We start from the raw sequence: 15,003 nt of genomic DNA on the forward strand, positions 1-15,003 counted from the left end.
CAAGAAGAGAGGAGAAATGGAATCATAAAAATCTGAGGTAAGAAGAAGGAGACATGTGACTACTTGGAAAATTTGGAAATTCTCTAACAATGTCCTTGCTCTATTTTTCCTAAGATGGATTCTCATCTTTTCAGACACTGGGGTCCCTCCCTTGTCAGAACTCTCCACTTGTTCTCTCCGTTGCCTTTTGTTGGAGAGACATTTACCAAACACCTACTATATGCTGGCACTGAGCTAAGCACTATTACTTTATTATCTCTTTCATCTTCATATCTCTCCTGTAAGAATTTATTTCTACCATATCTCAGTGAGGAATTTATGTTTAAAGAATTTAAGCACTTTCCCCAGGTCACACAGCCAGGCATTTTATGAAATGCCTTAATCCATAATTGTCTGTAAAGTCAAATATGATTCTTTTTCTTACACCAGGGTATTCCCTATGCACCTTTTCCCCCCTAAGGACTGTTTCCCACTAACTGTGTATGTTTCTAAAATATTATTACCAATCCAGTCCAAGAATTCTGGGATCCATTTCAAATAAAATACTCCACCTAGGTAATTCTTGTGTATTCAGCTGAAGAAGCGCAAACTTCTCCGTAACCCCCATGACTATCTCCACCTTACAAAAGAAAAAGAAGTTATGTCTAACAATTAACTTCCCTAAAATTTTATTGCCTCTTTGGGTTATTCTGAGTCTTAAAAAAAGATCACTTACCCTAATTCCAGTGTTACCTATGCCACCTGCTTCCACTCTTGGTCAAATTTAATGTGGGTGGCTCTTTCCAGATAAAGAAGCAACGTTAACAATACATCAGTGTCATTGCTACCAAAAGAAGAATCTTCAAAGTCCTTATTCTCAACATTATGTTTTTCTTCCCATTATCATCATAGAATTTCACATGACGTTTCTTGTCCAAAATCTTAGGGGTGAAAGAGGGAAATGAGATCACCCTTTGAGTTTATTTTTCCTTGCTGAATATTGGAAGGACGACGCATTGCTGAGTTTGTAACCAACTCGGTGGGTCTCATTCCTGGTATTTCTGTAATGCTACAAAATACCCCCACTGATTTCCTAATGAAATGAACTTGTAATGAAAGCCATATGGAGAAAAGTGTCATGTTTACTGCCTGCAACAGTGTGGCAGGGCTGGTTTCACACATACATAGGCAGTGTGCCATGATCCTAAATAGCTCCACAACCACCAGCAATCACTTCCTCGGACCAAGGGATTGCCATGGTGGCAATCATTAAGGCTGTTCAAAATGTTCTGATTCTCCTCCTTCCAGGCACATAACAGAATTGTACTTCCTCCACCCTGTCCCTGAAGTCAGGCGTGGCCATGTAACTTGTTTCGGCCAGTAAAATATGAACAGAAGTGATATACGTCCTTTTTATGCCTTTAAGAGCCACTCTATGAGTCGCCATAGCCTTTTTCCTGCCTTGGAAATCCTGGAAGAACACTGAGATGGAGCCTCCTTCAGCCCTGAGTGTACCTGGGACCAGAGATCCATGCTGACCCATGTGGGAAATGGAGTATGAGCAAGAACCAACTTTTTTGTTACACAAACTAAGAATTGTTTGTTTTTTTTAATGACTGCAGCGTAACCTGATTGATTCAGAAATTAGTGTCAAGAAAAGGATGCTCCCCAAAAAGAAAACAAATATTATCACTTCAACATGTAATCAGTATAAAAATTAATAAGATACTTTACATTTATGTACTAAGTCTTTAAAAGCTACAGCACAACTCAATTTCGATTACTAACATTTCAAGTTCTCAGTAGCCCCATGTAGCTAGTGCCTACCACATTGGACAGCTCAGTAAAGGATGCAAGACAAGATCAAACTAGTCAATAGCTCTCAGTCCTGGCGGCCCATTAGAATGGCATGAGTGAGGAGATTTAAAAAGTACAGATGCTCAGGCAGGGCTGGGATTAGTGTGAGGCAAGTGAGGCACTTACCCAAAGCACCTGAGTAATAAAGATAAATAATATTGTTAATCAATATGTTAAAAATCAAAATTAATGAAAGAAATCCATGATGAACAAAACATCAATATTTTAAATAAACATATACTGATGTTTTTCCTTTGCCTTAGGCTCCAATATGGCTTAGCCTGGTACTGTACCCAGGACCCACTCCAGACCAATTAAATCAGTATTTCTGGAGGTAGGGCCCAGGCATTAAAATTTTAAAGCACTCAGATGATTCTAATGTGCAGCCAGCATTGACCACAGTTCTAGTCCAATGTCTGTCCTAATGCCCAGATTTCCTGATAAAATGAGGAGTCAACGGGCAGTTGTAATTCTGGCATGTGGTATCTTTTACCAAATCCCCAAAATGTAGTTTTCTTTTCTGTACTTCCAGTGATGAGGAGTTCACAGTTTCACCATTTCCCTTATTGGACAACTCTAGTGTTAACTTTTATTTATTTGGAGAAGAACTGTTAAAAGATAGTTTTCAAAAAAGGATAAAATCATGCCTCTCATACAAATATGAAACTAAACACATGATAAAGATTTATTTAAGAGAGAAGAATTAAGCAGATATTATAACCAGGACAAAAAAGAATCCAAAAAACCAGACAACTTTATAGATCATCACTACTGAAATGAATATGCAAATGGAGGCAAAACTGGTTTTTCCACAAGGAGTGCAGGAGAGGAAAATCAGTTGAACCTCTACCAGACTGGACAGAATTTGCTTGTCTCTCAGTCACCTACAACTTACAGAGTTGTAAAATATCTCCCATAGAATCAAGATGTGATATAGACAGCACGAAGTTTTCCTTTGAAGTACAAATTATTTTCCACACAACAAACTGCTTCCCTATATTTTTTTACCCATTGCTCTTAGAACAGTGGTTTTCAAATTTTGATGTGTGTGAGAATCACCCAGGAAGTGAGCTAAAAGGCAGATTTCCAAAGAAAACAAAAGCAAAAACAAATGAATGGGACTTAATTAAACTTAAAAGCTTTTATACAGCAAAGGAAACCATTGACAAAACAAAAAGACCACCTACTGAGTGGGAGAAAATATTTGCAAATGATATGACCAATAACAGGTTAATATCCAAACTATATAAACAGCTCATACAATTCATCATTAAAAAAAAGAAACCTGATTAAAAATTGGGCAGAAGACCCGAACAGACATTTTTCCAAAGAAGACATACAGATGGCCAACAAGCTCATGACAAGATGTTCAACATCATTAGTCATCAGAGAAATGCAAATCAAAACAATGAGATATTACCTCAGAATGGCTATCAGAATGGCTATCATCAAAAAGAGCACAAATAACAAACGTTGGTGAGGATGTGGAGAAAAGAGAACCCTCGTACATTGTTGGTAGGAATATAAATTGGTGCAGCCACTGTGGAAAACAGTATGGAGGTTTCTGAAAAAACTAAAAATAGAACTACCATATGATCCAGCAATCCCACTCCTGGGTATATATCCAAAGAAAACAAAAACACTAATTCAAAAAGATACATGCACCCCAATGTTCATAGCAGCATTATTTATAATTGCCAAGATATGGAAGCAACCTAAGTGTTCATCAACAGGTGAATGGATAAAGAAGATGCAGTATGTATGTACAATGGAATATAACTCAGCCATAAAAAAGAATGAAATTTTGCCATTTGCAACAACATGGATGCACGTAGAGGTATTATGCTTAGTGAAATAAGTCAGACAGAGAAAGACAAATACTGTTTGTTATTACTTATATGTGGAATCTAAAAAATACAACAAACTAGTTAACACAAGAAGAAAGAAACAGACTCACAGATACAGAGAACAAACTAGTGGTTACCAGTGGGAAGAGGGAAGGCAGGAGGGACAAGACAGGAGTAGGAGATTAAGAAGTACAAACTATAGGCTTCCCTGGTGGTGCAGTGGTTGAGAGTCCGCCTGCCTATGCAAGGGACATGGGTTCGTGCCCCAGTCTGGGAAGATCCCACATGCCGCAGAGCGGCTAGGCCCGTGAGCCATGGCCACTGAGCCTGCGCGTCCGGAGCCTGTGCTCCACAACAGGAGAGGCCACAGCAGTGAGAGGCCCGTGTACCGCAAAAAAAAAAAAAAAAGAAGTACAAACTACTATATATAAAATAAATAAGCTACAAGGATGTATTGTACAGTATAGGGAATATAGCCAATATTTTATTAAAACTATAAATGGAGTATAACCTTTAAAAATTGTGAATCACTGTGTTGTACACCTGAAACATATAATATTGTACATCAACTATATATCAATAAAAAAGATGCAGTGTATATATGTAGAATGGAATATTACTCAGCCATGAGAAAGAAGGAAATCCTGCCATTTGTGACAACATAGATGGAACTTGACTGCATTATGCTAAGTGAGATAAGCCAGACAAGACAAAAATTGTACAATATCACTTATATGTGGAATCTAAAAAAGTCAGACTCATAGAAACAGAGAGTAGAATGGTGGTTACCAGGGCCCAGGGTGGGTGGGGGTTGGGAAGACGCTGGTCAAAGGGTACAAACTTGCAGTTGGAAGATGAATAGTTTCTGGGGATCTAACAAACAGCATAATGACTATAGTCAAAAAAATTACATTATAGGGCTTCCCTGGTGGCGCAGTGGTTGAGAGTCCGCCTGCCAATGCAGGGGACACGGGTTCGTGCCCCGGTCCAGGAAGATCCCACATGCCGCGGAGCGGCTGGGCCCGTGAGCCATGGCCGCTGAGCCTGCGCGTCCAGAGCCTGTGCTCCACAACGGGAGAGGCCACAACAGTGAGAGGCCCGCGTACCGCAAAAAAAAAAAAAAAAATTACATTATATACTTCAAAATTAATATGAGACTAGATCTTAAATGTTCTCACCACAAAAATAAAATGATAAGTATGTGATGAGAGAGAGGTCTTAGCTAAAGCTACAGTGGTAATCATATTGCAATAAATAAATATATAAAATAACATGTATACCTTAAACTTATACAATGTTATAAATAAATTATAATCTCAATTTTACAAAAAACACTGTCCTAGAACATATCTATTCCATATTCTGGATACATCCTTTCCAAATGTGCTTCTCACAGTATTTGCAATTAGCTCTAGATTTCAGTTCAAATCAGCCTTATTGGTCTTAGTATAGTATGTTTTCTTTACTTTGTTTCCAACATAATATGCTATTTCTTTTCTTCCCATTCAAATTTTATAGGACAGACAAGGAACTATCTTTATATTTTATGAACATCTGAAGAGAGACAAGTTGGGAATGTTGTGAGTATGAAGTGTGTCTATGAGATGTAATAAGCTAAGAAAATAGACTATAACAACCAACAAGAATGATGCTTCTCATGCATTTTAATCAGCATGCTGATTTATTGGTAGTCTATCTTGTTTTATTTAGATCTTTAAGTATTTCATAAATTGACTTTAGAAGTGTCAGCAGGAGTTCATAAGTATAATTGATTAATTATCCAAAATTGATGGGTAAGGGGCTAGTTTTAACAACATATTACACTCAAACACATACACCTACAAGGCACAGCAAATCTGACTGATGCGGAACCAGCCCAGATGTACTGATTGCAGAAGGGCAGTTTTCATTCTGGCATGCTTAGAAAAATGCTCTGGTGACTTGGCAAGATGCTCCCCAAAAAGGCAGGGTCTGTCGTCCCTCTTCAGATCCAGTTCTGGCCCTGATGCAGTCTCCTCAAGATACATTTATGCTGAGAAGCGTCCTATTGCACCACTCAGGAGGCTTCTCTATGCTTCCCTGTTTCCTGCAGATTTCTCTCCAGGTTATTCTGGAGAACAAGCAAAGTTGTCTCCTCATCTAGGACTCAGAACTTTAGAGCCACAGCCTTGAATTGTGTCTTATTCATATCTTGGAATATGGTTATTTGGTACCTTTAAGTCATCCTGACTTATTGGGAAACTGTTTCTATCTTATATTTTTCTTCCTTTTAATATCTACAGAATATTGAAGAAGAAAAGATGAGCAACTGTAAACTTTTCTTTGTGTTGCTCGGTTTTCTCTGGAGGATCAAGGCGAGGCTTTTCATGAGTTGGCTAGGCTTTGTCTGGCTTTATTGCAGGCAGGTCACATCAGGTGAGGGCTCCAAGAGGGGATGACCCTACAGACCAGAATTGTGTGGTTTGGCTTCACTGGGATAACTTCATACTGACTCCATTTGTACCGGCATATTTCTGGAAATAGTGGCATGTGAGTAGAAATTTCAAGGGAAAAATGAAGGAAACTCTAGAAATGAATTATTAATCGGGAACAGGACTTAGAGTCCATCTAGTTTCTTGATTCCCAGCCTGGGAACCATGGACCTGAGGAGGCTGAGGAGGGGTGGCGCGAGGGGCTTGAATCCATGTGTGGACCCAGCATCACACACACACACACACACACACACACACACACACAATTTTTTTTAAGTACGGGTCTCAATCTTTAGTATATGTAAGAATCACCTTGGAGGACTTGGTGAAACTATACTTGGTGAAACTGCACAATCAAAGATTCTGATTTCGTTGATCTGGATGGGGCCCAGGAATTCGTTTGGAGAAGCACCCAGGGTCTAATACATACTGACCCTGTGGCAATAAAATACAAATCACTGTTAAAAATTAATGACTCTGAAGTTGCCTTTGGCTATTGTTTTTTCTATTAAAAGAAGAGACACTAATGTTCAGTAGCTATAAGGGGTAGGGGTAGGTGGTCTTTGGATTTGGGGAATCTAACTTTTAAAAGTTTGGAAGTACTTATCTAGTCCAATTTCTTCATTTCAGAGAAAAAGGAATGAAGACCCAGAGAGCTTAAGTAACTTCCCCAAAGTTACATAGTCAGTGGCAGGACATAGAGCTCTGGTCTTCTGTCTTGGAGCCTGGGAAGCTATCTACTCCCACCCTGACCCAAGGGAAAGCCCAGTCAGGCTGGAAGGAAGCCATTCCACAAGTGTCTAAGCCTTAGACTCTAAGGTGACTTATTTTACAGTTAACAACTAAGAAAAGAAGTAATCCCAAAGTTCTTTGCAGCTGCCTTAAGAGGCAGCTTGCTCTTTAGGTTCACCACCTCAGGATAGAATGATTTTAAAAAACTAATCCATTCATTTAATCTGTTTTTAACTTCGATTTTTAAAAAAGTTTGAAAAATAGCTAGAAAAATACCCTGGAGTTTTGTTTCCAAGTTAAAACTTAGCAATGATCTAGTTGTTTGGGAACGTTCACTGACCATAGTTTAATTCTACAGGATGGTTTGCAAGTTGTCTCTGAAATCTTCTTTAAATGTATGTTCAGCTTTATAAGGACAGCTGTTCATGAATGGGGCACATTCTCCTCTGCACATAAATGGGGTGCATTCATAAGTAGCAGGAATCACTTGTATAAATGAAATAGAAAACAAACTCTAGATGAAAGTCTCCAGAATACTGAGGTGCACATGTCTCTGGAGGCAAGTAAATTGTTAGGCATGAATTTTACTCAGCAACAATTCTCTTAAACTAACAGTTTTTAAAATGAGCTAATACTAGTGTCCTAGCTCAGTGGTAGCCTTTTGCTAGGAATGACTGAACCTATTCCTACATTCTGCTAAGTTGATTAATAAAAAATATTTATTACACAAATCCTTTTTGTTGACAAGCTAAAATGGAGCCTCATCTTTCATATCTCCCTGAAGATTCCCACCTTGTGAGATTGAAAATACTCATTAAATTCCATCACCAGACAGGCACAAATGAGAGGGTGATTGTTTTTAAGCATGTGAGGGGAATCGTTGGTAAACTCATTTGTTTGGATATCATTAACAGAACAATCGGTGAGGATCTCCAGGGGGTCCTCATGACCTTTGCTCGCAATCTCTTCATCATCCATCAAGAAATATCAGCACCTAATATGCAAGGCGAGACCAATTTTAAGGTGAGGTGTTAATTAACTAACGATCCTGGTTAATTTCTATACAAGGGCTGAAAATACCTCATGCTGCATTGTAAACAAGTGCTAAACCATTTTTTTTTCATTGTAAGCAGTACATATTTTACAACGTGCAGGGTCAATATTGTAAGGTTCCCACTGAACCCATTAGTTAAATTTAATAGTTTGAAACTTTTTCTTTGAAATACAGTAGACTTGTTTTAACTTACTGCAATTTCCAAATGTAAGCTTACAAGACAACAAGGCTTTTTGATGTTGAAGGTGAAGTGTCACAATGGAGCCAAAACAGAGACTGTCACAACCAAAAATCCTGAATATAATCTACCTGTATTTCAGATAATACAATGTCTGGCTAAGGATTCCTGGGAAGCCCAAATTTCTAGAGCCAGATAAGTTCTGAGACGCCAGGAAGGACAATGTGTGTAGAGAGAAGAGGAAAACCTCACCATATATGTAAGCCATCTGCTCCAGGCCATTTCGCCAAAGTGGGACAGGTGTTTCTCATCGCTAACCTTTTGAAGCTTCCAAAGGTCCCTTAAAGATGTTGGTTCAGGAAATCCAGTCATGTGTAATTGACCAGAAGTCTCCAAACTCTAGAAAACAGGAGCAAGATCTACACCGAAAGTTTTAAAAATACCAGCTGAACAGAGGTGAACACTTGGTATTGCTCACCAGAGTCTGCATCTGGTTCCCTGGCTGAGCCTTCATCGTGTCTGAATGGATCAAGTAAGTCAAGGGACTCATCAGAAACCACACGCGGGGACATCCCTGGTGGTCCAGTGGTTATGACCCCACGCTTCCACTGCTGGCGGCGAGGGTTCGATCCCTGATCAGGGTTTGATCCCTGGTTGGGGATCTATCCCGAGTGGCCGCCCCCAAAAAAAAGAAGGAAAGAAGCAGGGAAGGAAGGAAGAAAGGAAGGAAGGAAGGAAGGAAGGAAGAAAGAAAGAAAGAAAGAAAGGAAGAAAGAAAGAAAAAACCATATGTGATTTTTCTCTTAAATGGAAAGCCCGACAAAAGCTTGATAAAAATAAAAATTTTGAATACTTTTTTTCCTTGAGCTAGGGCCTGGTCCCTCTAGTAACAGTAATAATGATAATAATGCTTTGCTCTTCAATGTGATTTTATGTGTTGCATCAACTTTCACTGGTCCTAAAGGATCTATGCTCACCGTTTATATTCTAAGTTCCTGCCAGCTAGCATCATTTCATCTGTTACTGTGATGTGCAAAATTCTGAGCCTATATGCACGTGATCAGTTATCTGTCCAAATACAGCTAATAGTCAGAATCAGATGGTGCTGTGGACTGAATTGTGTCCTCCCAAAAGTTCACGTGTTGAACCCTTCATCCCCAATGTGATGATATATGAAGATGGGGACACTGGGACGTTATTATGTCTAAATGAGGTCATAATGGTAGAATCCTCGTGATGGGATTAATGCCCTCAAAAGAGACCAGAGAGCTTGCACTCGTTCTCTCTGTCTCTGTCTCTCTCTCTCTCTGTTTCTCTCTCTCTCTGTCCCCCTCTCTCTGTCTCTCTCTCCCGACCCTATGAGGATACAGCAAAAAGATGGCTGTCCACAAGCCAGGAAGACAGCTCTCACCAGGAACTGAATCAGCTAGCCTTGACCTCGAACTTCCCAGCCTCCAGGAATGTGAGATATAATTTTTTGTTGTTTAAGCCACTCTGTCTACGATATTTTGTTATAGCAGCCTGGGCAGACTAAAGCAGATGGTTTATCCCCCTAACCATGCATACTTAGTAGACTCTGAGCTTGGACTTGAGGTTGGCAGAGCCAGCTACTGTTGACAAAATAAAGGCTATTTTGGGCTTCCCTGGTGGCGCAGTGGTTGAGAGTCCGCCTGCCGATGCAGGGGACACGGGTTCGTGCCCCAGTCCGGGAAGATCCCACATGCCGCAGAGCAGCTGGGCCCGTGAGCCATGGCCGCTGGGCCTGCGCGTCCAGAGCCTGTGCTCCGCAACGGGAGAGGCCACAACAGTGAAAGGCCCGCGTACCGCAAAATAAATAAATAAAGGCTATTTTCTCTGCGCTTTGTCTGACTTTAAAAATCATCAAAAGTCAGATGTTCTTAAGTAGCTTTTAAATATCTCATGGTGTCTAGCCTTCTCATGTCATATAAATAAAATTGCTATCTTGACATTTTTTACTCTTGTTAGAAGGTCTAAAGGTAAAAACTTTAAATCTCAGCAAAATAGGAATAATTTTTTTAAAAACGTGAAAAGTGGACTAGATTCATTTGGGTAGTATTTTCTGTCTACTCTCCTAACGACAGTCGAATAAGAATTTTCAGTTTGTAGACAAGGATTTACCAGCAAAGTAAAGGCCAAATAAAAATGGAAGGTGATACAGAAAAAGCATTTAACAAAATCTAACACCCTTTCTGGATAAAAACACTCAAACAAACTAGGAATAAAGGTAACTTCCTCAACCTGATAAGGGCATCTAGGAAAAACCCACAGCTAACATCATAGTTAATGGTGCAAGACTGAAAACTTTCCCCCTAAGATCAGGAGCAAGACAAGGATGTTTGCTCTCACCACTTCTATTCATCATTGTACTGGAGGTTCTAGCTAGGGCAGTTAGGCAAGAAAAAGAAATAAAAGGCGCCCAGACTGGAAAGAAATAAAATTATCTCTATTCACAGACGACATGATCTTATATATAGAAATCCTAAAGAACCCAGAAACAATCTATTAGAGCTAATAAACAAATTCAGCAAGGTTGTAAGAACCAGCATCAATATACAAAAATCAGTTGTATCTCTATACATTAGCAATGAACAATCCAAAAATAATTTTAAATCAATTTTTTTAAAACTCAAGAATACTTAGAAATAAGTTTAGCAGAAGAAGTACAAGACCTGTCCACTGAAAACTACAAAACAGCATAAAAAAAGGAGACCTAAATAAGTGGAAAGACATTCTATGGTTTATGGAATATAAGACTTAGTTAGCATTGCTAAAATGATAGTTCTCTCCAAATTGATCCACAAATTCATTGCAATTCCTATCAAAATCGCAGCTGGCTTTATTGCAGAAATTGACAAGATAATCCTAGAATTCATGTGGAAATGCGAGAGATCCAGAAAAGTCAAAATAATTTTGAAAAAGAGGAACAAAGTTAGAGGGCCTCTCAATTTTTAAAACTTACTACAAAGCTACAGTAATCAAGACTGTATGGGGACTTCCCTGGTGGTGCAGTGGTTAAGAATCTGCCTGCCAATGCAGGGGACACGGGTTCAATCCCTTGTCCGGGAAGATCCCACATGCTGCAGAGCAACTAAGCCCATGCGCCACAACTACTGAGCCTGTGCTCTAGAGCCTGCAAGCCACAACTATTGAGCCCGTGTGCTACAACTGCTGAAGCCTGCGTGCCTAAAGCCCGTGCTCCACAACAAGAGAAGCCCCCACTCACCGCAACTACAGAAAAGCCCATGTGCAGCAATGAAGACCCAACGCAACTAAAAAAATAAAAATTAATTTAAAAAAAAAGACTGTGTGGGGCATTCCTGGTGGCGCCCTTGGTTGAGAGTCCGCCTGCCGATGCAGGGGACACGGGTTCGTGCCCCGGTCCGGGAAGATCCCCCATGCCGCAGAGCGGCTAGGCCCGTGAGCCATGGCCGCTGAGCTTGCGCGTCCAGAGCCTGTTGCTGCGCAACGGGAGAGGCCACAATAGTGAGAGGCCCGCATACCGCAAAAAAAAAAAAGACTGTGTGGTACTGTCATAAGGATATCTGTATAGATTATATAGATCAATGGAATAGAATTGAGAGTCCGGAAACAAAACTTCACTTTTACAGTCAATTGATTTTCAACAAGTGCCAAGCCCATTCAATGAGAAAAGAAAAGACTTTGACAAATGGTGCTGGGACAAATGGATACCCACATACAAATGAATGAAGTTGTACCTCTCTACTCCACAGCATATACAAAAATTAAGTAAAACTGGATCAAAGGCTTAAATGTAAGAGCTAAAACTATTAAACTCTCAGAAGAAAACAGGCATAAATCTTCATAACCTTGTGGTTAGCAATGGTTTCTTAGATATGATACGTTAAGTGCAATCAACCAATGTAAAAATAGTAAGTTGGATTCCATCAAAATTGAATACTTCTGTGTGAACCAAAGGACACTCAAGAAAGTGAAAAGACAACTTACAGAATGGGAGAAAACATTTGAAAATCATAAATCTGATAAGTCTCTAGTGTCCACGGTATATAACGTACACTTACAATTCAACAGAAAGACAAATAACCCAATTAAAAAGTGAACAAAGGACTTGAACAGACAGTTTTCAAAGAAGATATGCAAACACTCACATGAAGAAATGCTCAACATCATTAGTTATTAGGGAAATGCAAGTCAAAACAGCAAGATACCATTTCAGACTTAAGACGGCTAGAATCAAAAAGACAGACAATAACAAGCTTGATAAGGATATGGTGAAACTGGAACCCTCATATATTGCTGACAGGAATGTAAAATGGTGTCACAGCCATGTATAATTTCATATTCCCTCAAAAAGTTAAACAATAGGGATTTCCCTGGTGATCCAATGGTAAAGAATCCATCTTCCAATACAGGGTATGTGGGTTCGATCCCTGGTCAGGGAATAAGACCCCACACGCCCGTGGGGCAACTAAGCCCACGTGCCACAACTATTGAGCTCTCGTGCCTCAATGAGAGAGGCCATGTGCCGCAAACTACAGAGCCCACACGCCACAACTAGAGAGAAGCCCGCACACCACAACTAGAGAGAAACCCGAGCAGACCACGCGCCTTAACGAAAAGATCCTGCATGCCTCAACAAAGATCCTGTGTGCCACAACTAAGACCCGATGCAGCCAAAAAATCATAAGGAAAATAAATAAATAAAATAAAATAAAAACTTTTTAAGTTAAACATAAAATGACCACATAGGGAATTCCCTGGTGGTCCAGTGGTTAGGATCCCATGCTTTCAGTGCCGAGGGCCCTGGTTCAATCCCTGGTTGGGGAACTAAGATCCCACAAACCACCATGCAGTGCCATCAAAAAAAAAAAAAAAAAAAAGACTCAGCAATTCCACACCTAGTTATATACCCGAGTATTGAAAATATATGTTCATATAAAAACTTGTATATTAATGTCCATAGAAGCACTACTCATAATAGCCAAAAAGTAGAAACAACCCAAATTCCCATCAACTAATAAATGGGTGAATTCCATTATATTAAATGAATAATATTTCATACATTGGAATACATAGGTGTAAATCTTCATGACCTTGTGGTTAGCAATGGTTTCTTAGATATAATACCTAAAGTGCAAGCAACCAAAGTAAAAATAGATAATAGATACAATGAAAATATTATTCAGCCATAAAAAGGAAATTAAGTTCTGATCCATGCTACAACATGGATGAACCTTGAAAACATTATGCTAAAACACAAAGGCCACAGATTGTATGATTCCATTTACATGAAATGTCCAGAGTAGGCAAATCCTTAGAGACAGAAAATAGATTAGAGGTTGCCAGGAGCTAGGAGAGGTGGAAAATGGGGAGTGGCAGCTAATGGGTATAGAGTTTCTACTTGGGGTGATGAAAATGTTCTGGAACAACACAGTAGTGATGGCTGCTTATGAATATACTAAAACCCACTGAATTCTATACTTTAAAAGGGTAACTTTTATGGTATGTGAATTCTACCTCAATAAAAAATAAGTAACTAGAATAAAATGGAAAGGTGCCAATTTTTCTCCCAAAAACCAATGGAAATAAATGCTCCCATCAGCCAACTAGCCCTCATTCTAGAGTGACTAGACCAGTGCATCTCAAATTATCTGCAGTGAAGGACCTGTTTGTTTTGTTTTTTCTGACTTATCATGCATCAATACTTTTGTAAAATACAACAAAAAATGAATTACTAGAAAAATGAAATGAAAAAATTGAAGACATAAAATAGAAGCCCATTTTTTCATTATTAGATTTAATAGACATAAAAATTTCTGTAAAGGTTTCCAAGTTCTTAGCCTCAATTTTTTTTACCCTTTCATTAAGACTGATAATCAACAATCTGTAGAGGGGTGTTGGTTAGTGGAAAACACTTTAAGCAGAACTGGTCTAAACCACACTGAACTCCGAAAAGGAGCTAATGTTTGAGGGGCTGGATGGAAGACTTGAAAGAGGTCTTTAAGTAACAAGTATTATTTTTACTGTTCATTTACAGACCGCCATTGATGACATTGATGCCATTCTAGGAGTAACAGAGGAAAACAAATTGAGATTTGAAGAAAATCTAGAGTCCAAAGATGATAAAAAACCTCTCTGAACCCGATAAATGAATGGTCCTGGAATACATTACTGATTTTGGATTCCGATCTAGAGCCAAAAAAGGGGCAACGTTCATTTTGCTATTAGGAATAAAAGGAAGGGAAAGTTAGTTTGCTTTGTTTGCTAGGAGGTGAATCAGAACAGATTGTAATGTAATGCTCTTTTTAAAAAATTGTTTATTAAGTGATCTTATTTTACTTATTAAACCAAAACCTGTTTGTGTTATCATTTCAGAGCATTAAACAATGTCTTCCTCTTCCCAAACTCAGGAAGAAATAATCTATCAGGAAAGTTACAAGTCTTACTAACATCACTTCTGCATCTACCTCTTTTTAAACTTCAGGATTATAAATGTTTTATAAAGTTTTCTCCTCCTGTTTCTGATAGTAATTTGTCTTCTGCTTTTAAAAAATTGAATAAAGGTTTAATCATCATTATTTGGCAAAATGCAAATGTCTTTTTTTCCCAAGAGAATTACATTTATATGGATTTTTAAAGTGACCCTTTATCATGCATTGTATTTTTATTGTATCAAGCCACTATTGTCTGTTGTTGCCATTTTTCAAAAAGGTAAGCCAACATCTAGTTAAATAAAGCAACAGAATGTATCTAGGTGGCAGTATCTGCTCCTAGTTTAAGATATAGTGTAACTCAGCCCTTTAGCTTGAATAAACTCAGCCCTCTAGCTTGAATAAACATTCTCTAGTTCTCCATTTAATACAGCAGTAGGATTTTTACAAGCAT

General features: G+C 38.9%; 1 protein-coding gene across 5 annotated transcripts in view; it reads left to right on the forward strand.

Annotated features, from left to right (window-relative positions):
* The window catches only part of IQCH (IQ motif containing H), a 207,446-nt gene extending 193,008 nt beyond the window's left edge, over nucleotides 1-14,438 (forward strand). For all 5 annotated transcript variants that reach the window (XM_060152775.1, XM_060152785.1, XM_060152796.1 and 2 more), the window contains 3 exons: nucleotides 5,202-5,263; nucleotides 7,801-7,909; nucleotides 14,156-14,438. In XM_060152775.1, coding sequence (XP_060008758.1) covers nucleotides 5,202-5,263; nucleotides 7,801-7,909; nucleotides 14,156-14,257 — 273 coding nt within the window. In that variant the 3' untranslated portion in view covers nucleotides 14,258-14,438. The remainder of the gene's footprint in view (nucleotides 1-5,201; nucleotides 5,264-7,800; nucleotides 7,910-14,155) is intronic.
* The last annotated feature ends 565 nt before the right edge of the window (nucleotides 14,439-15,003 follow it).

Source organism: Lagenorhynchus albirostris, chromosome 1, assembly GCF_949774975.1.
Source record: "Lagenorhynchus albirostris chromosome 1, mLagAlb1.1, whole genome shotgun sequence".
In the NCBI taxonomy this organism is placed as follows: domain Eukaryota; kingdom Metazoa; phylum Chordata; class Mammalia; order Artiodactyla; family Delphinidae; genus Lagenorhynchus; species Lagenorhynchus albirostris.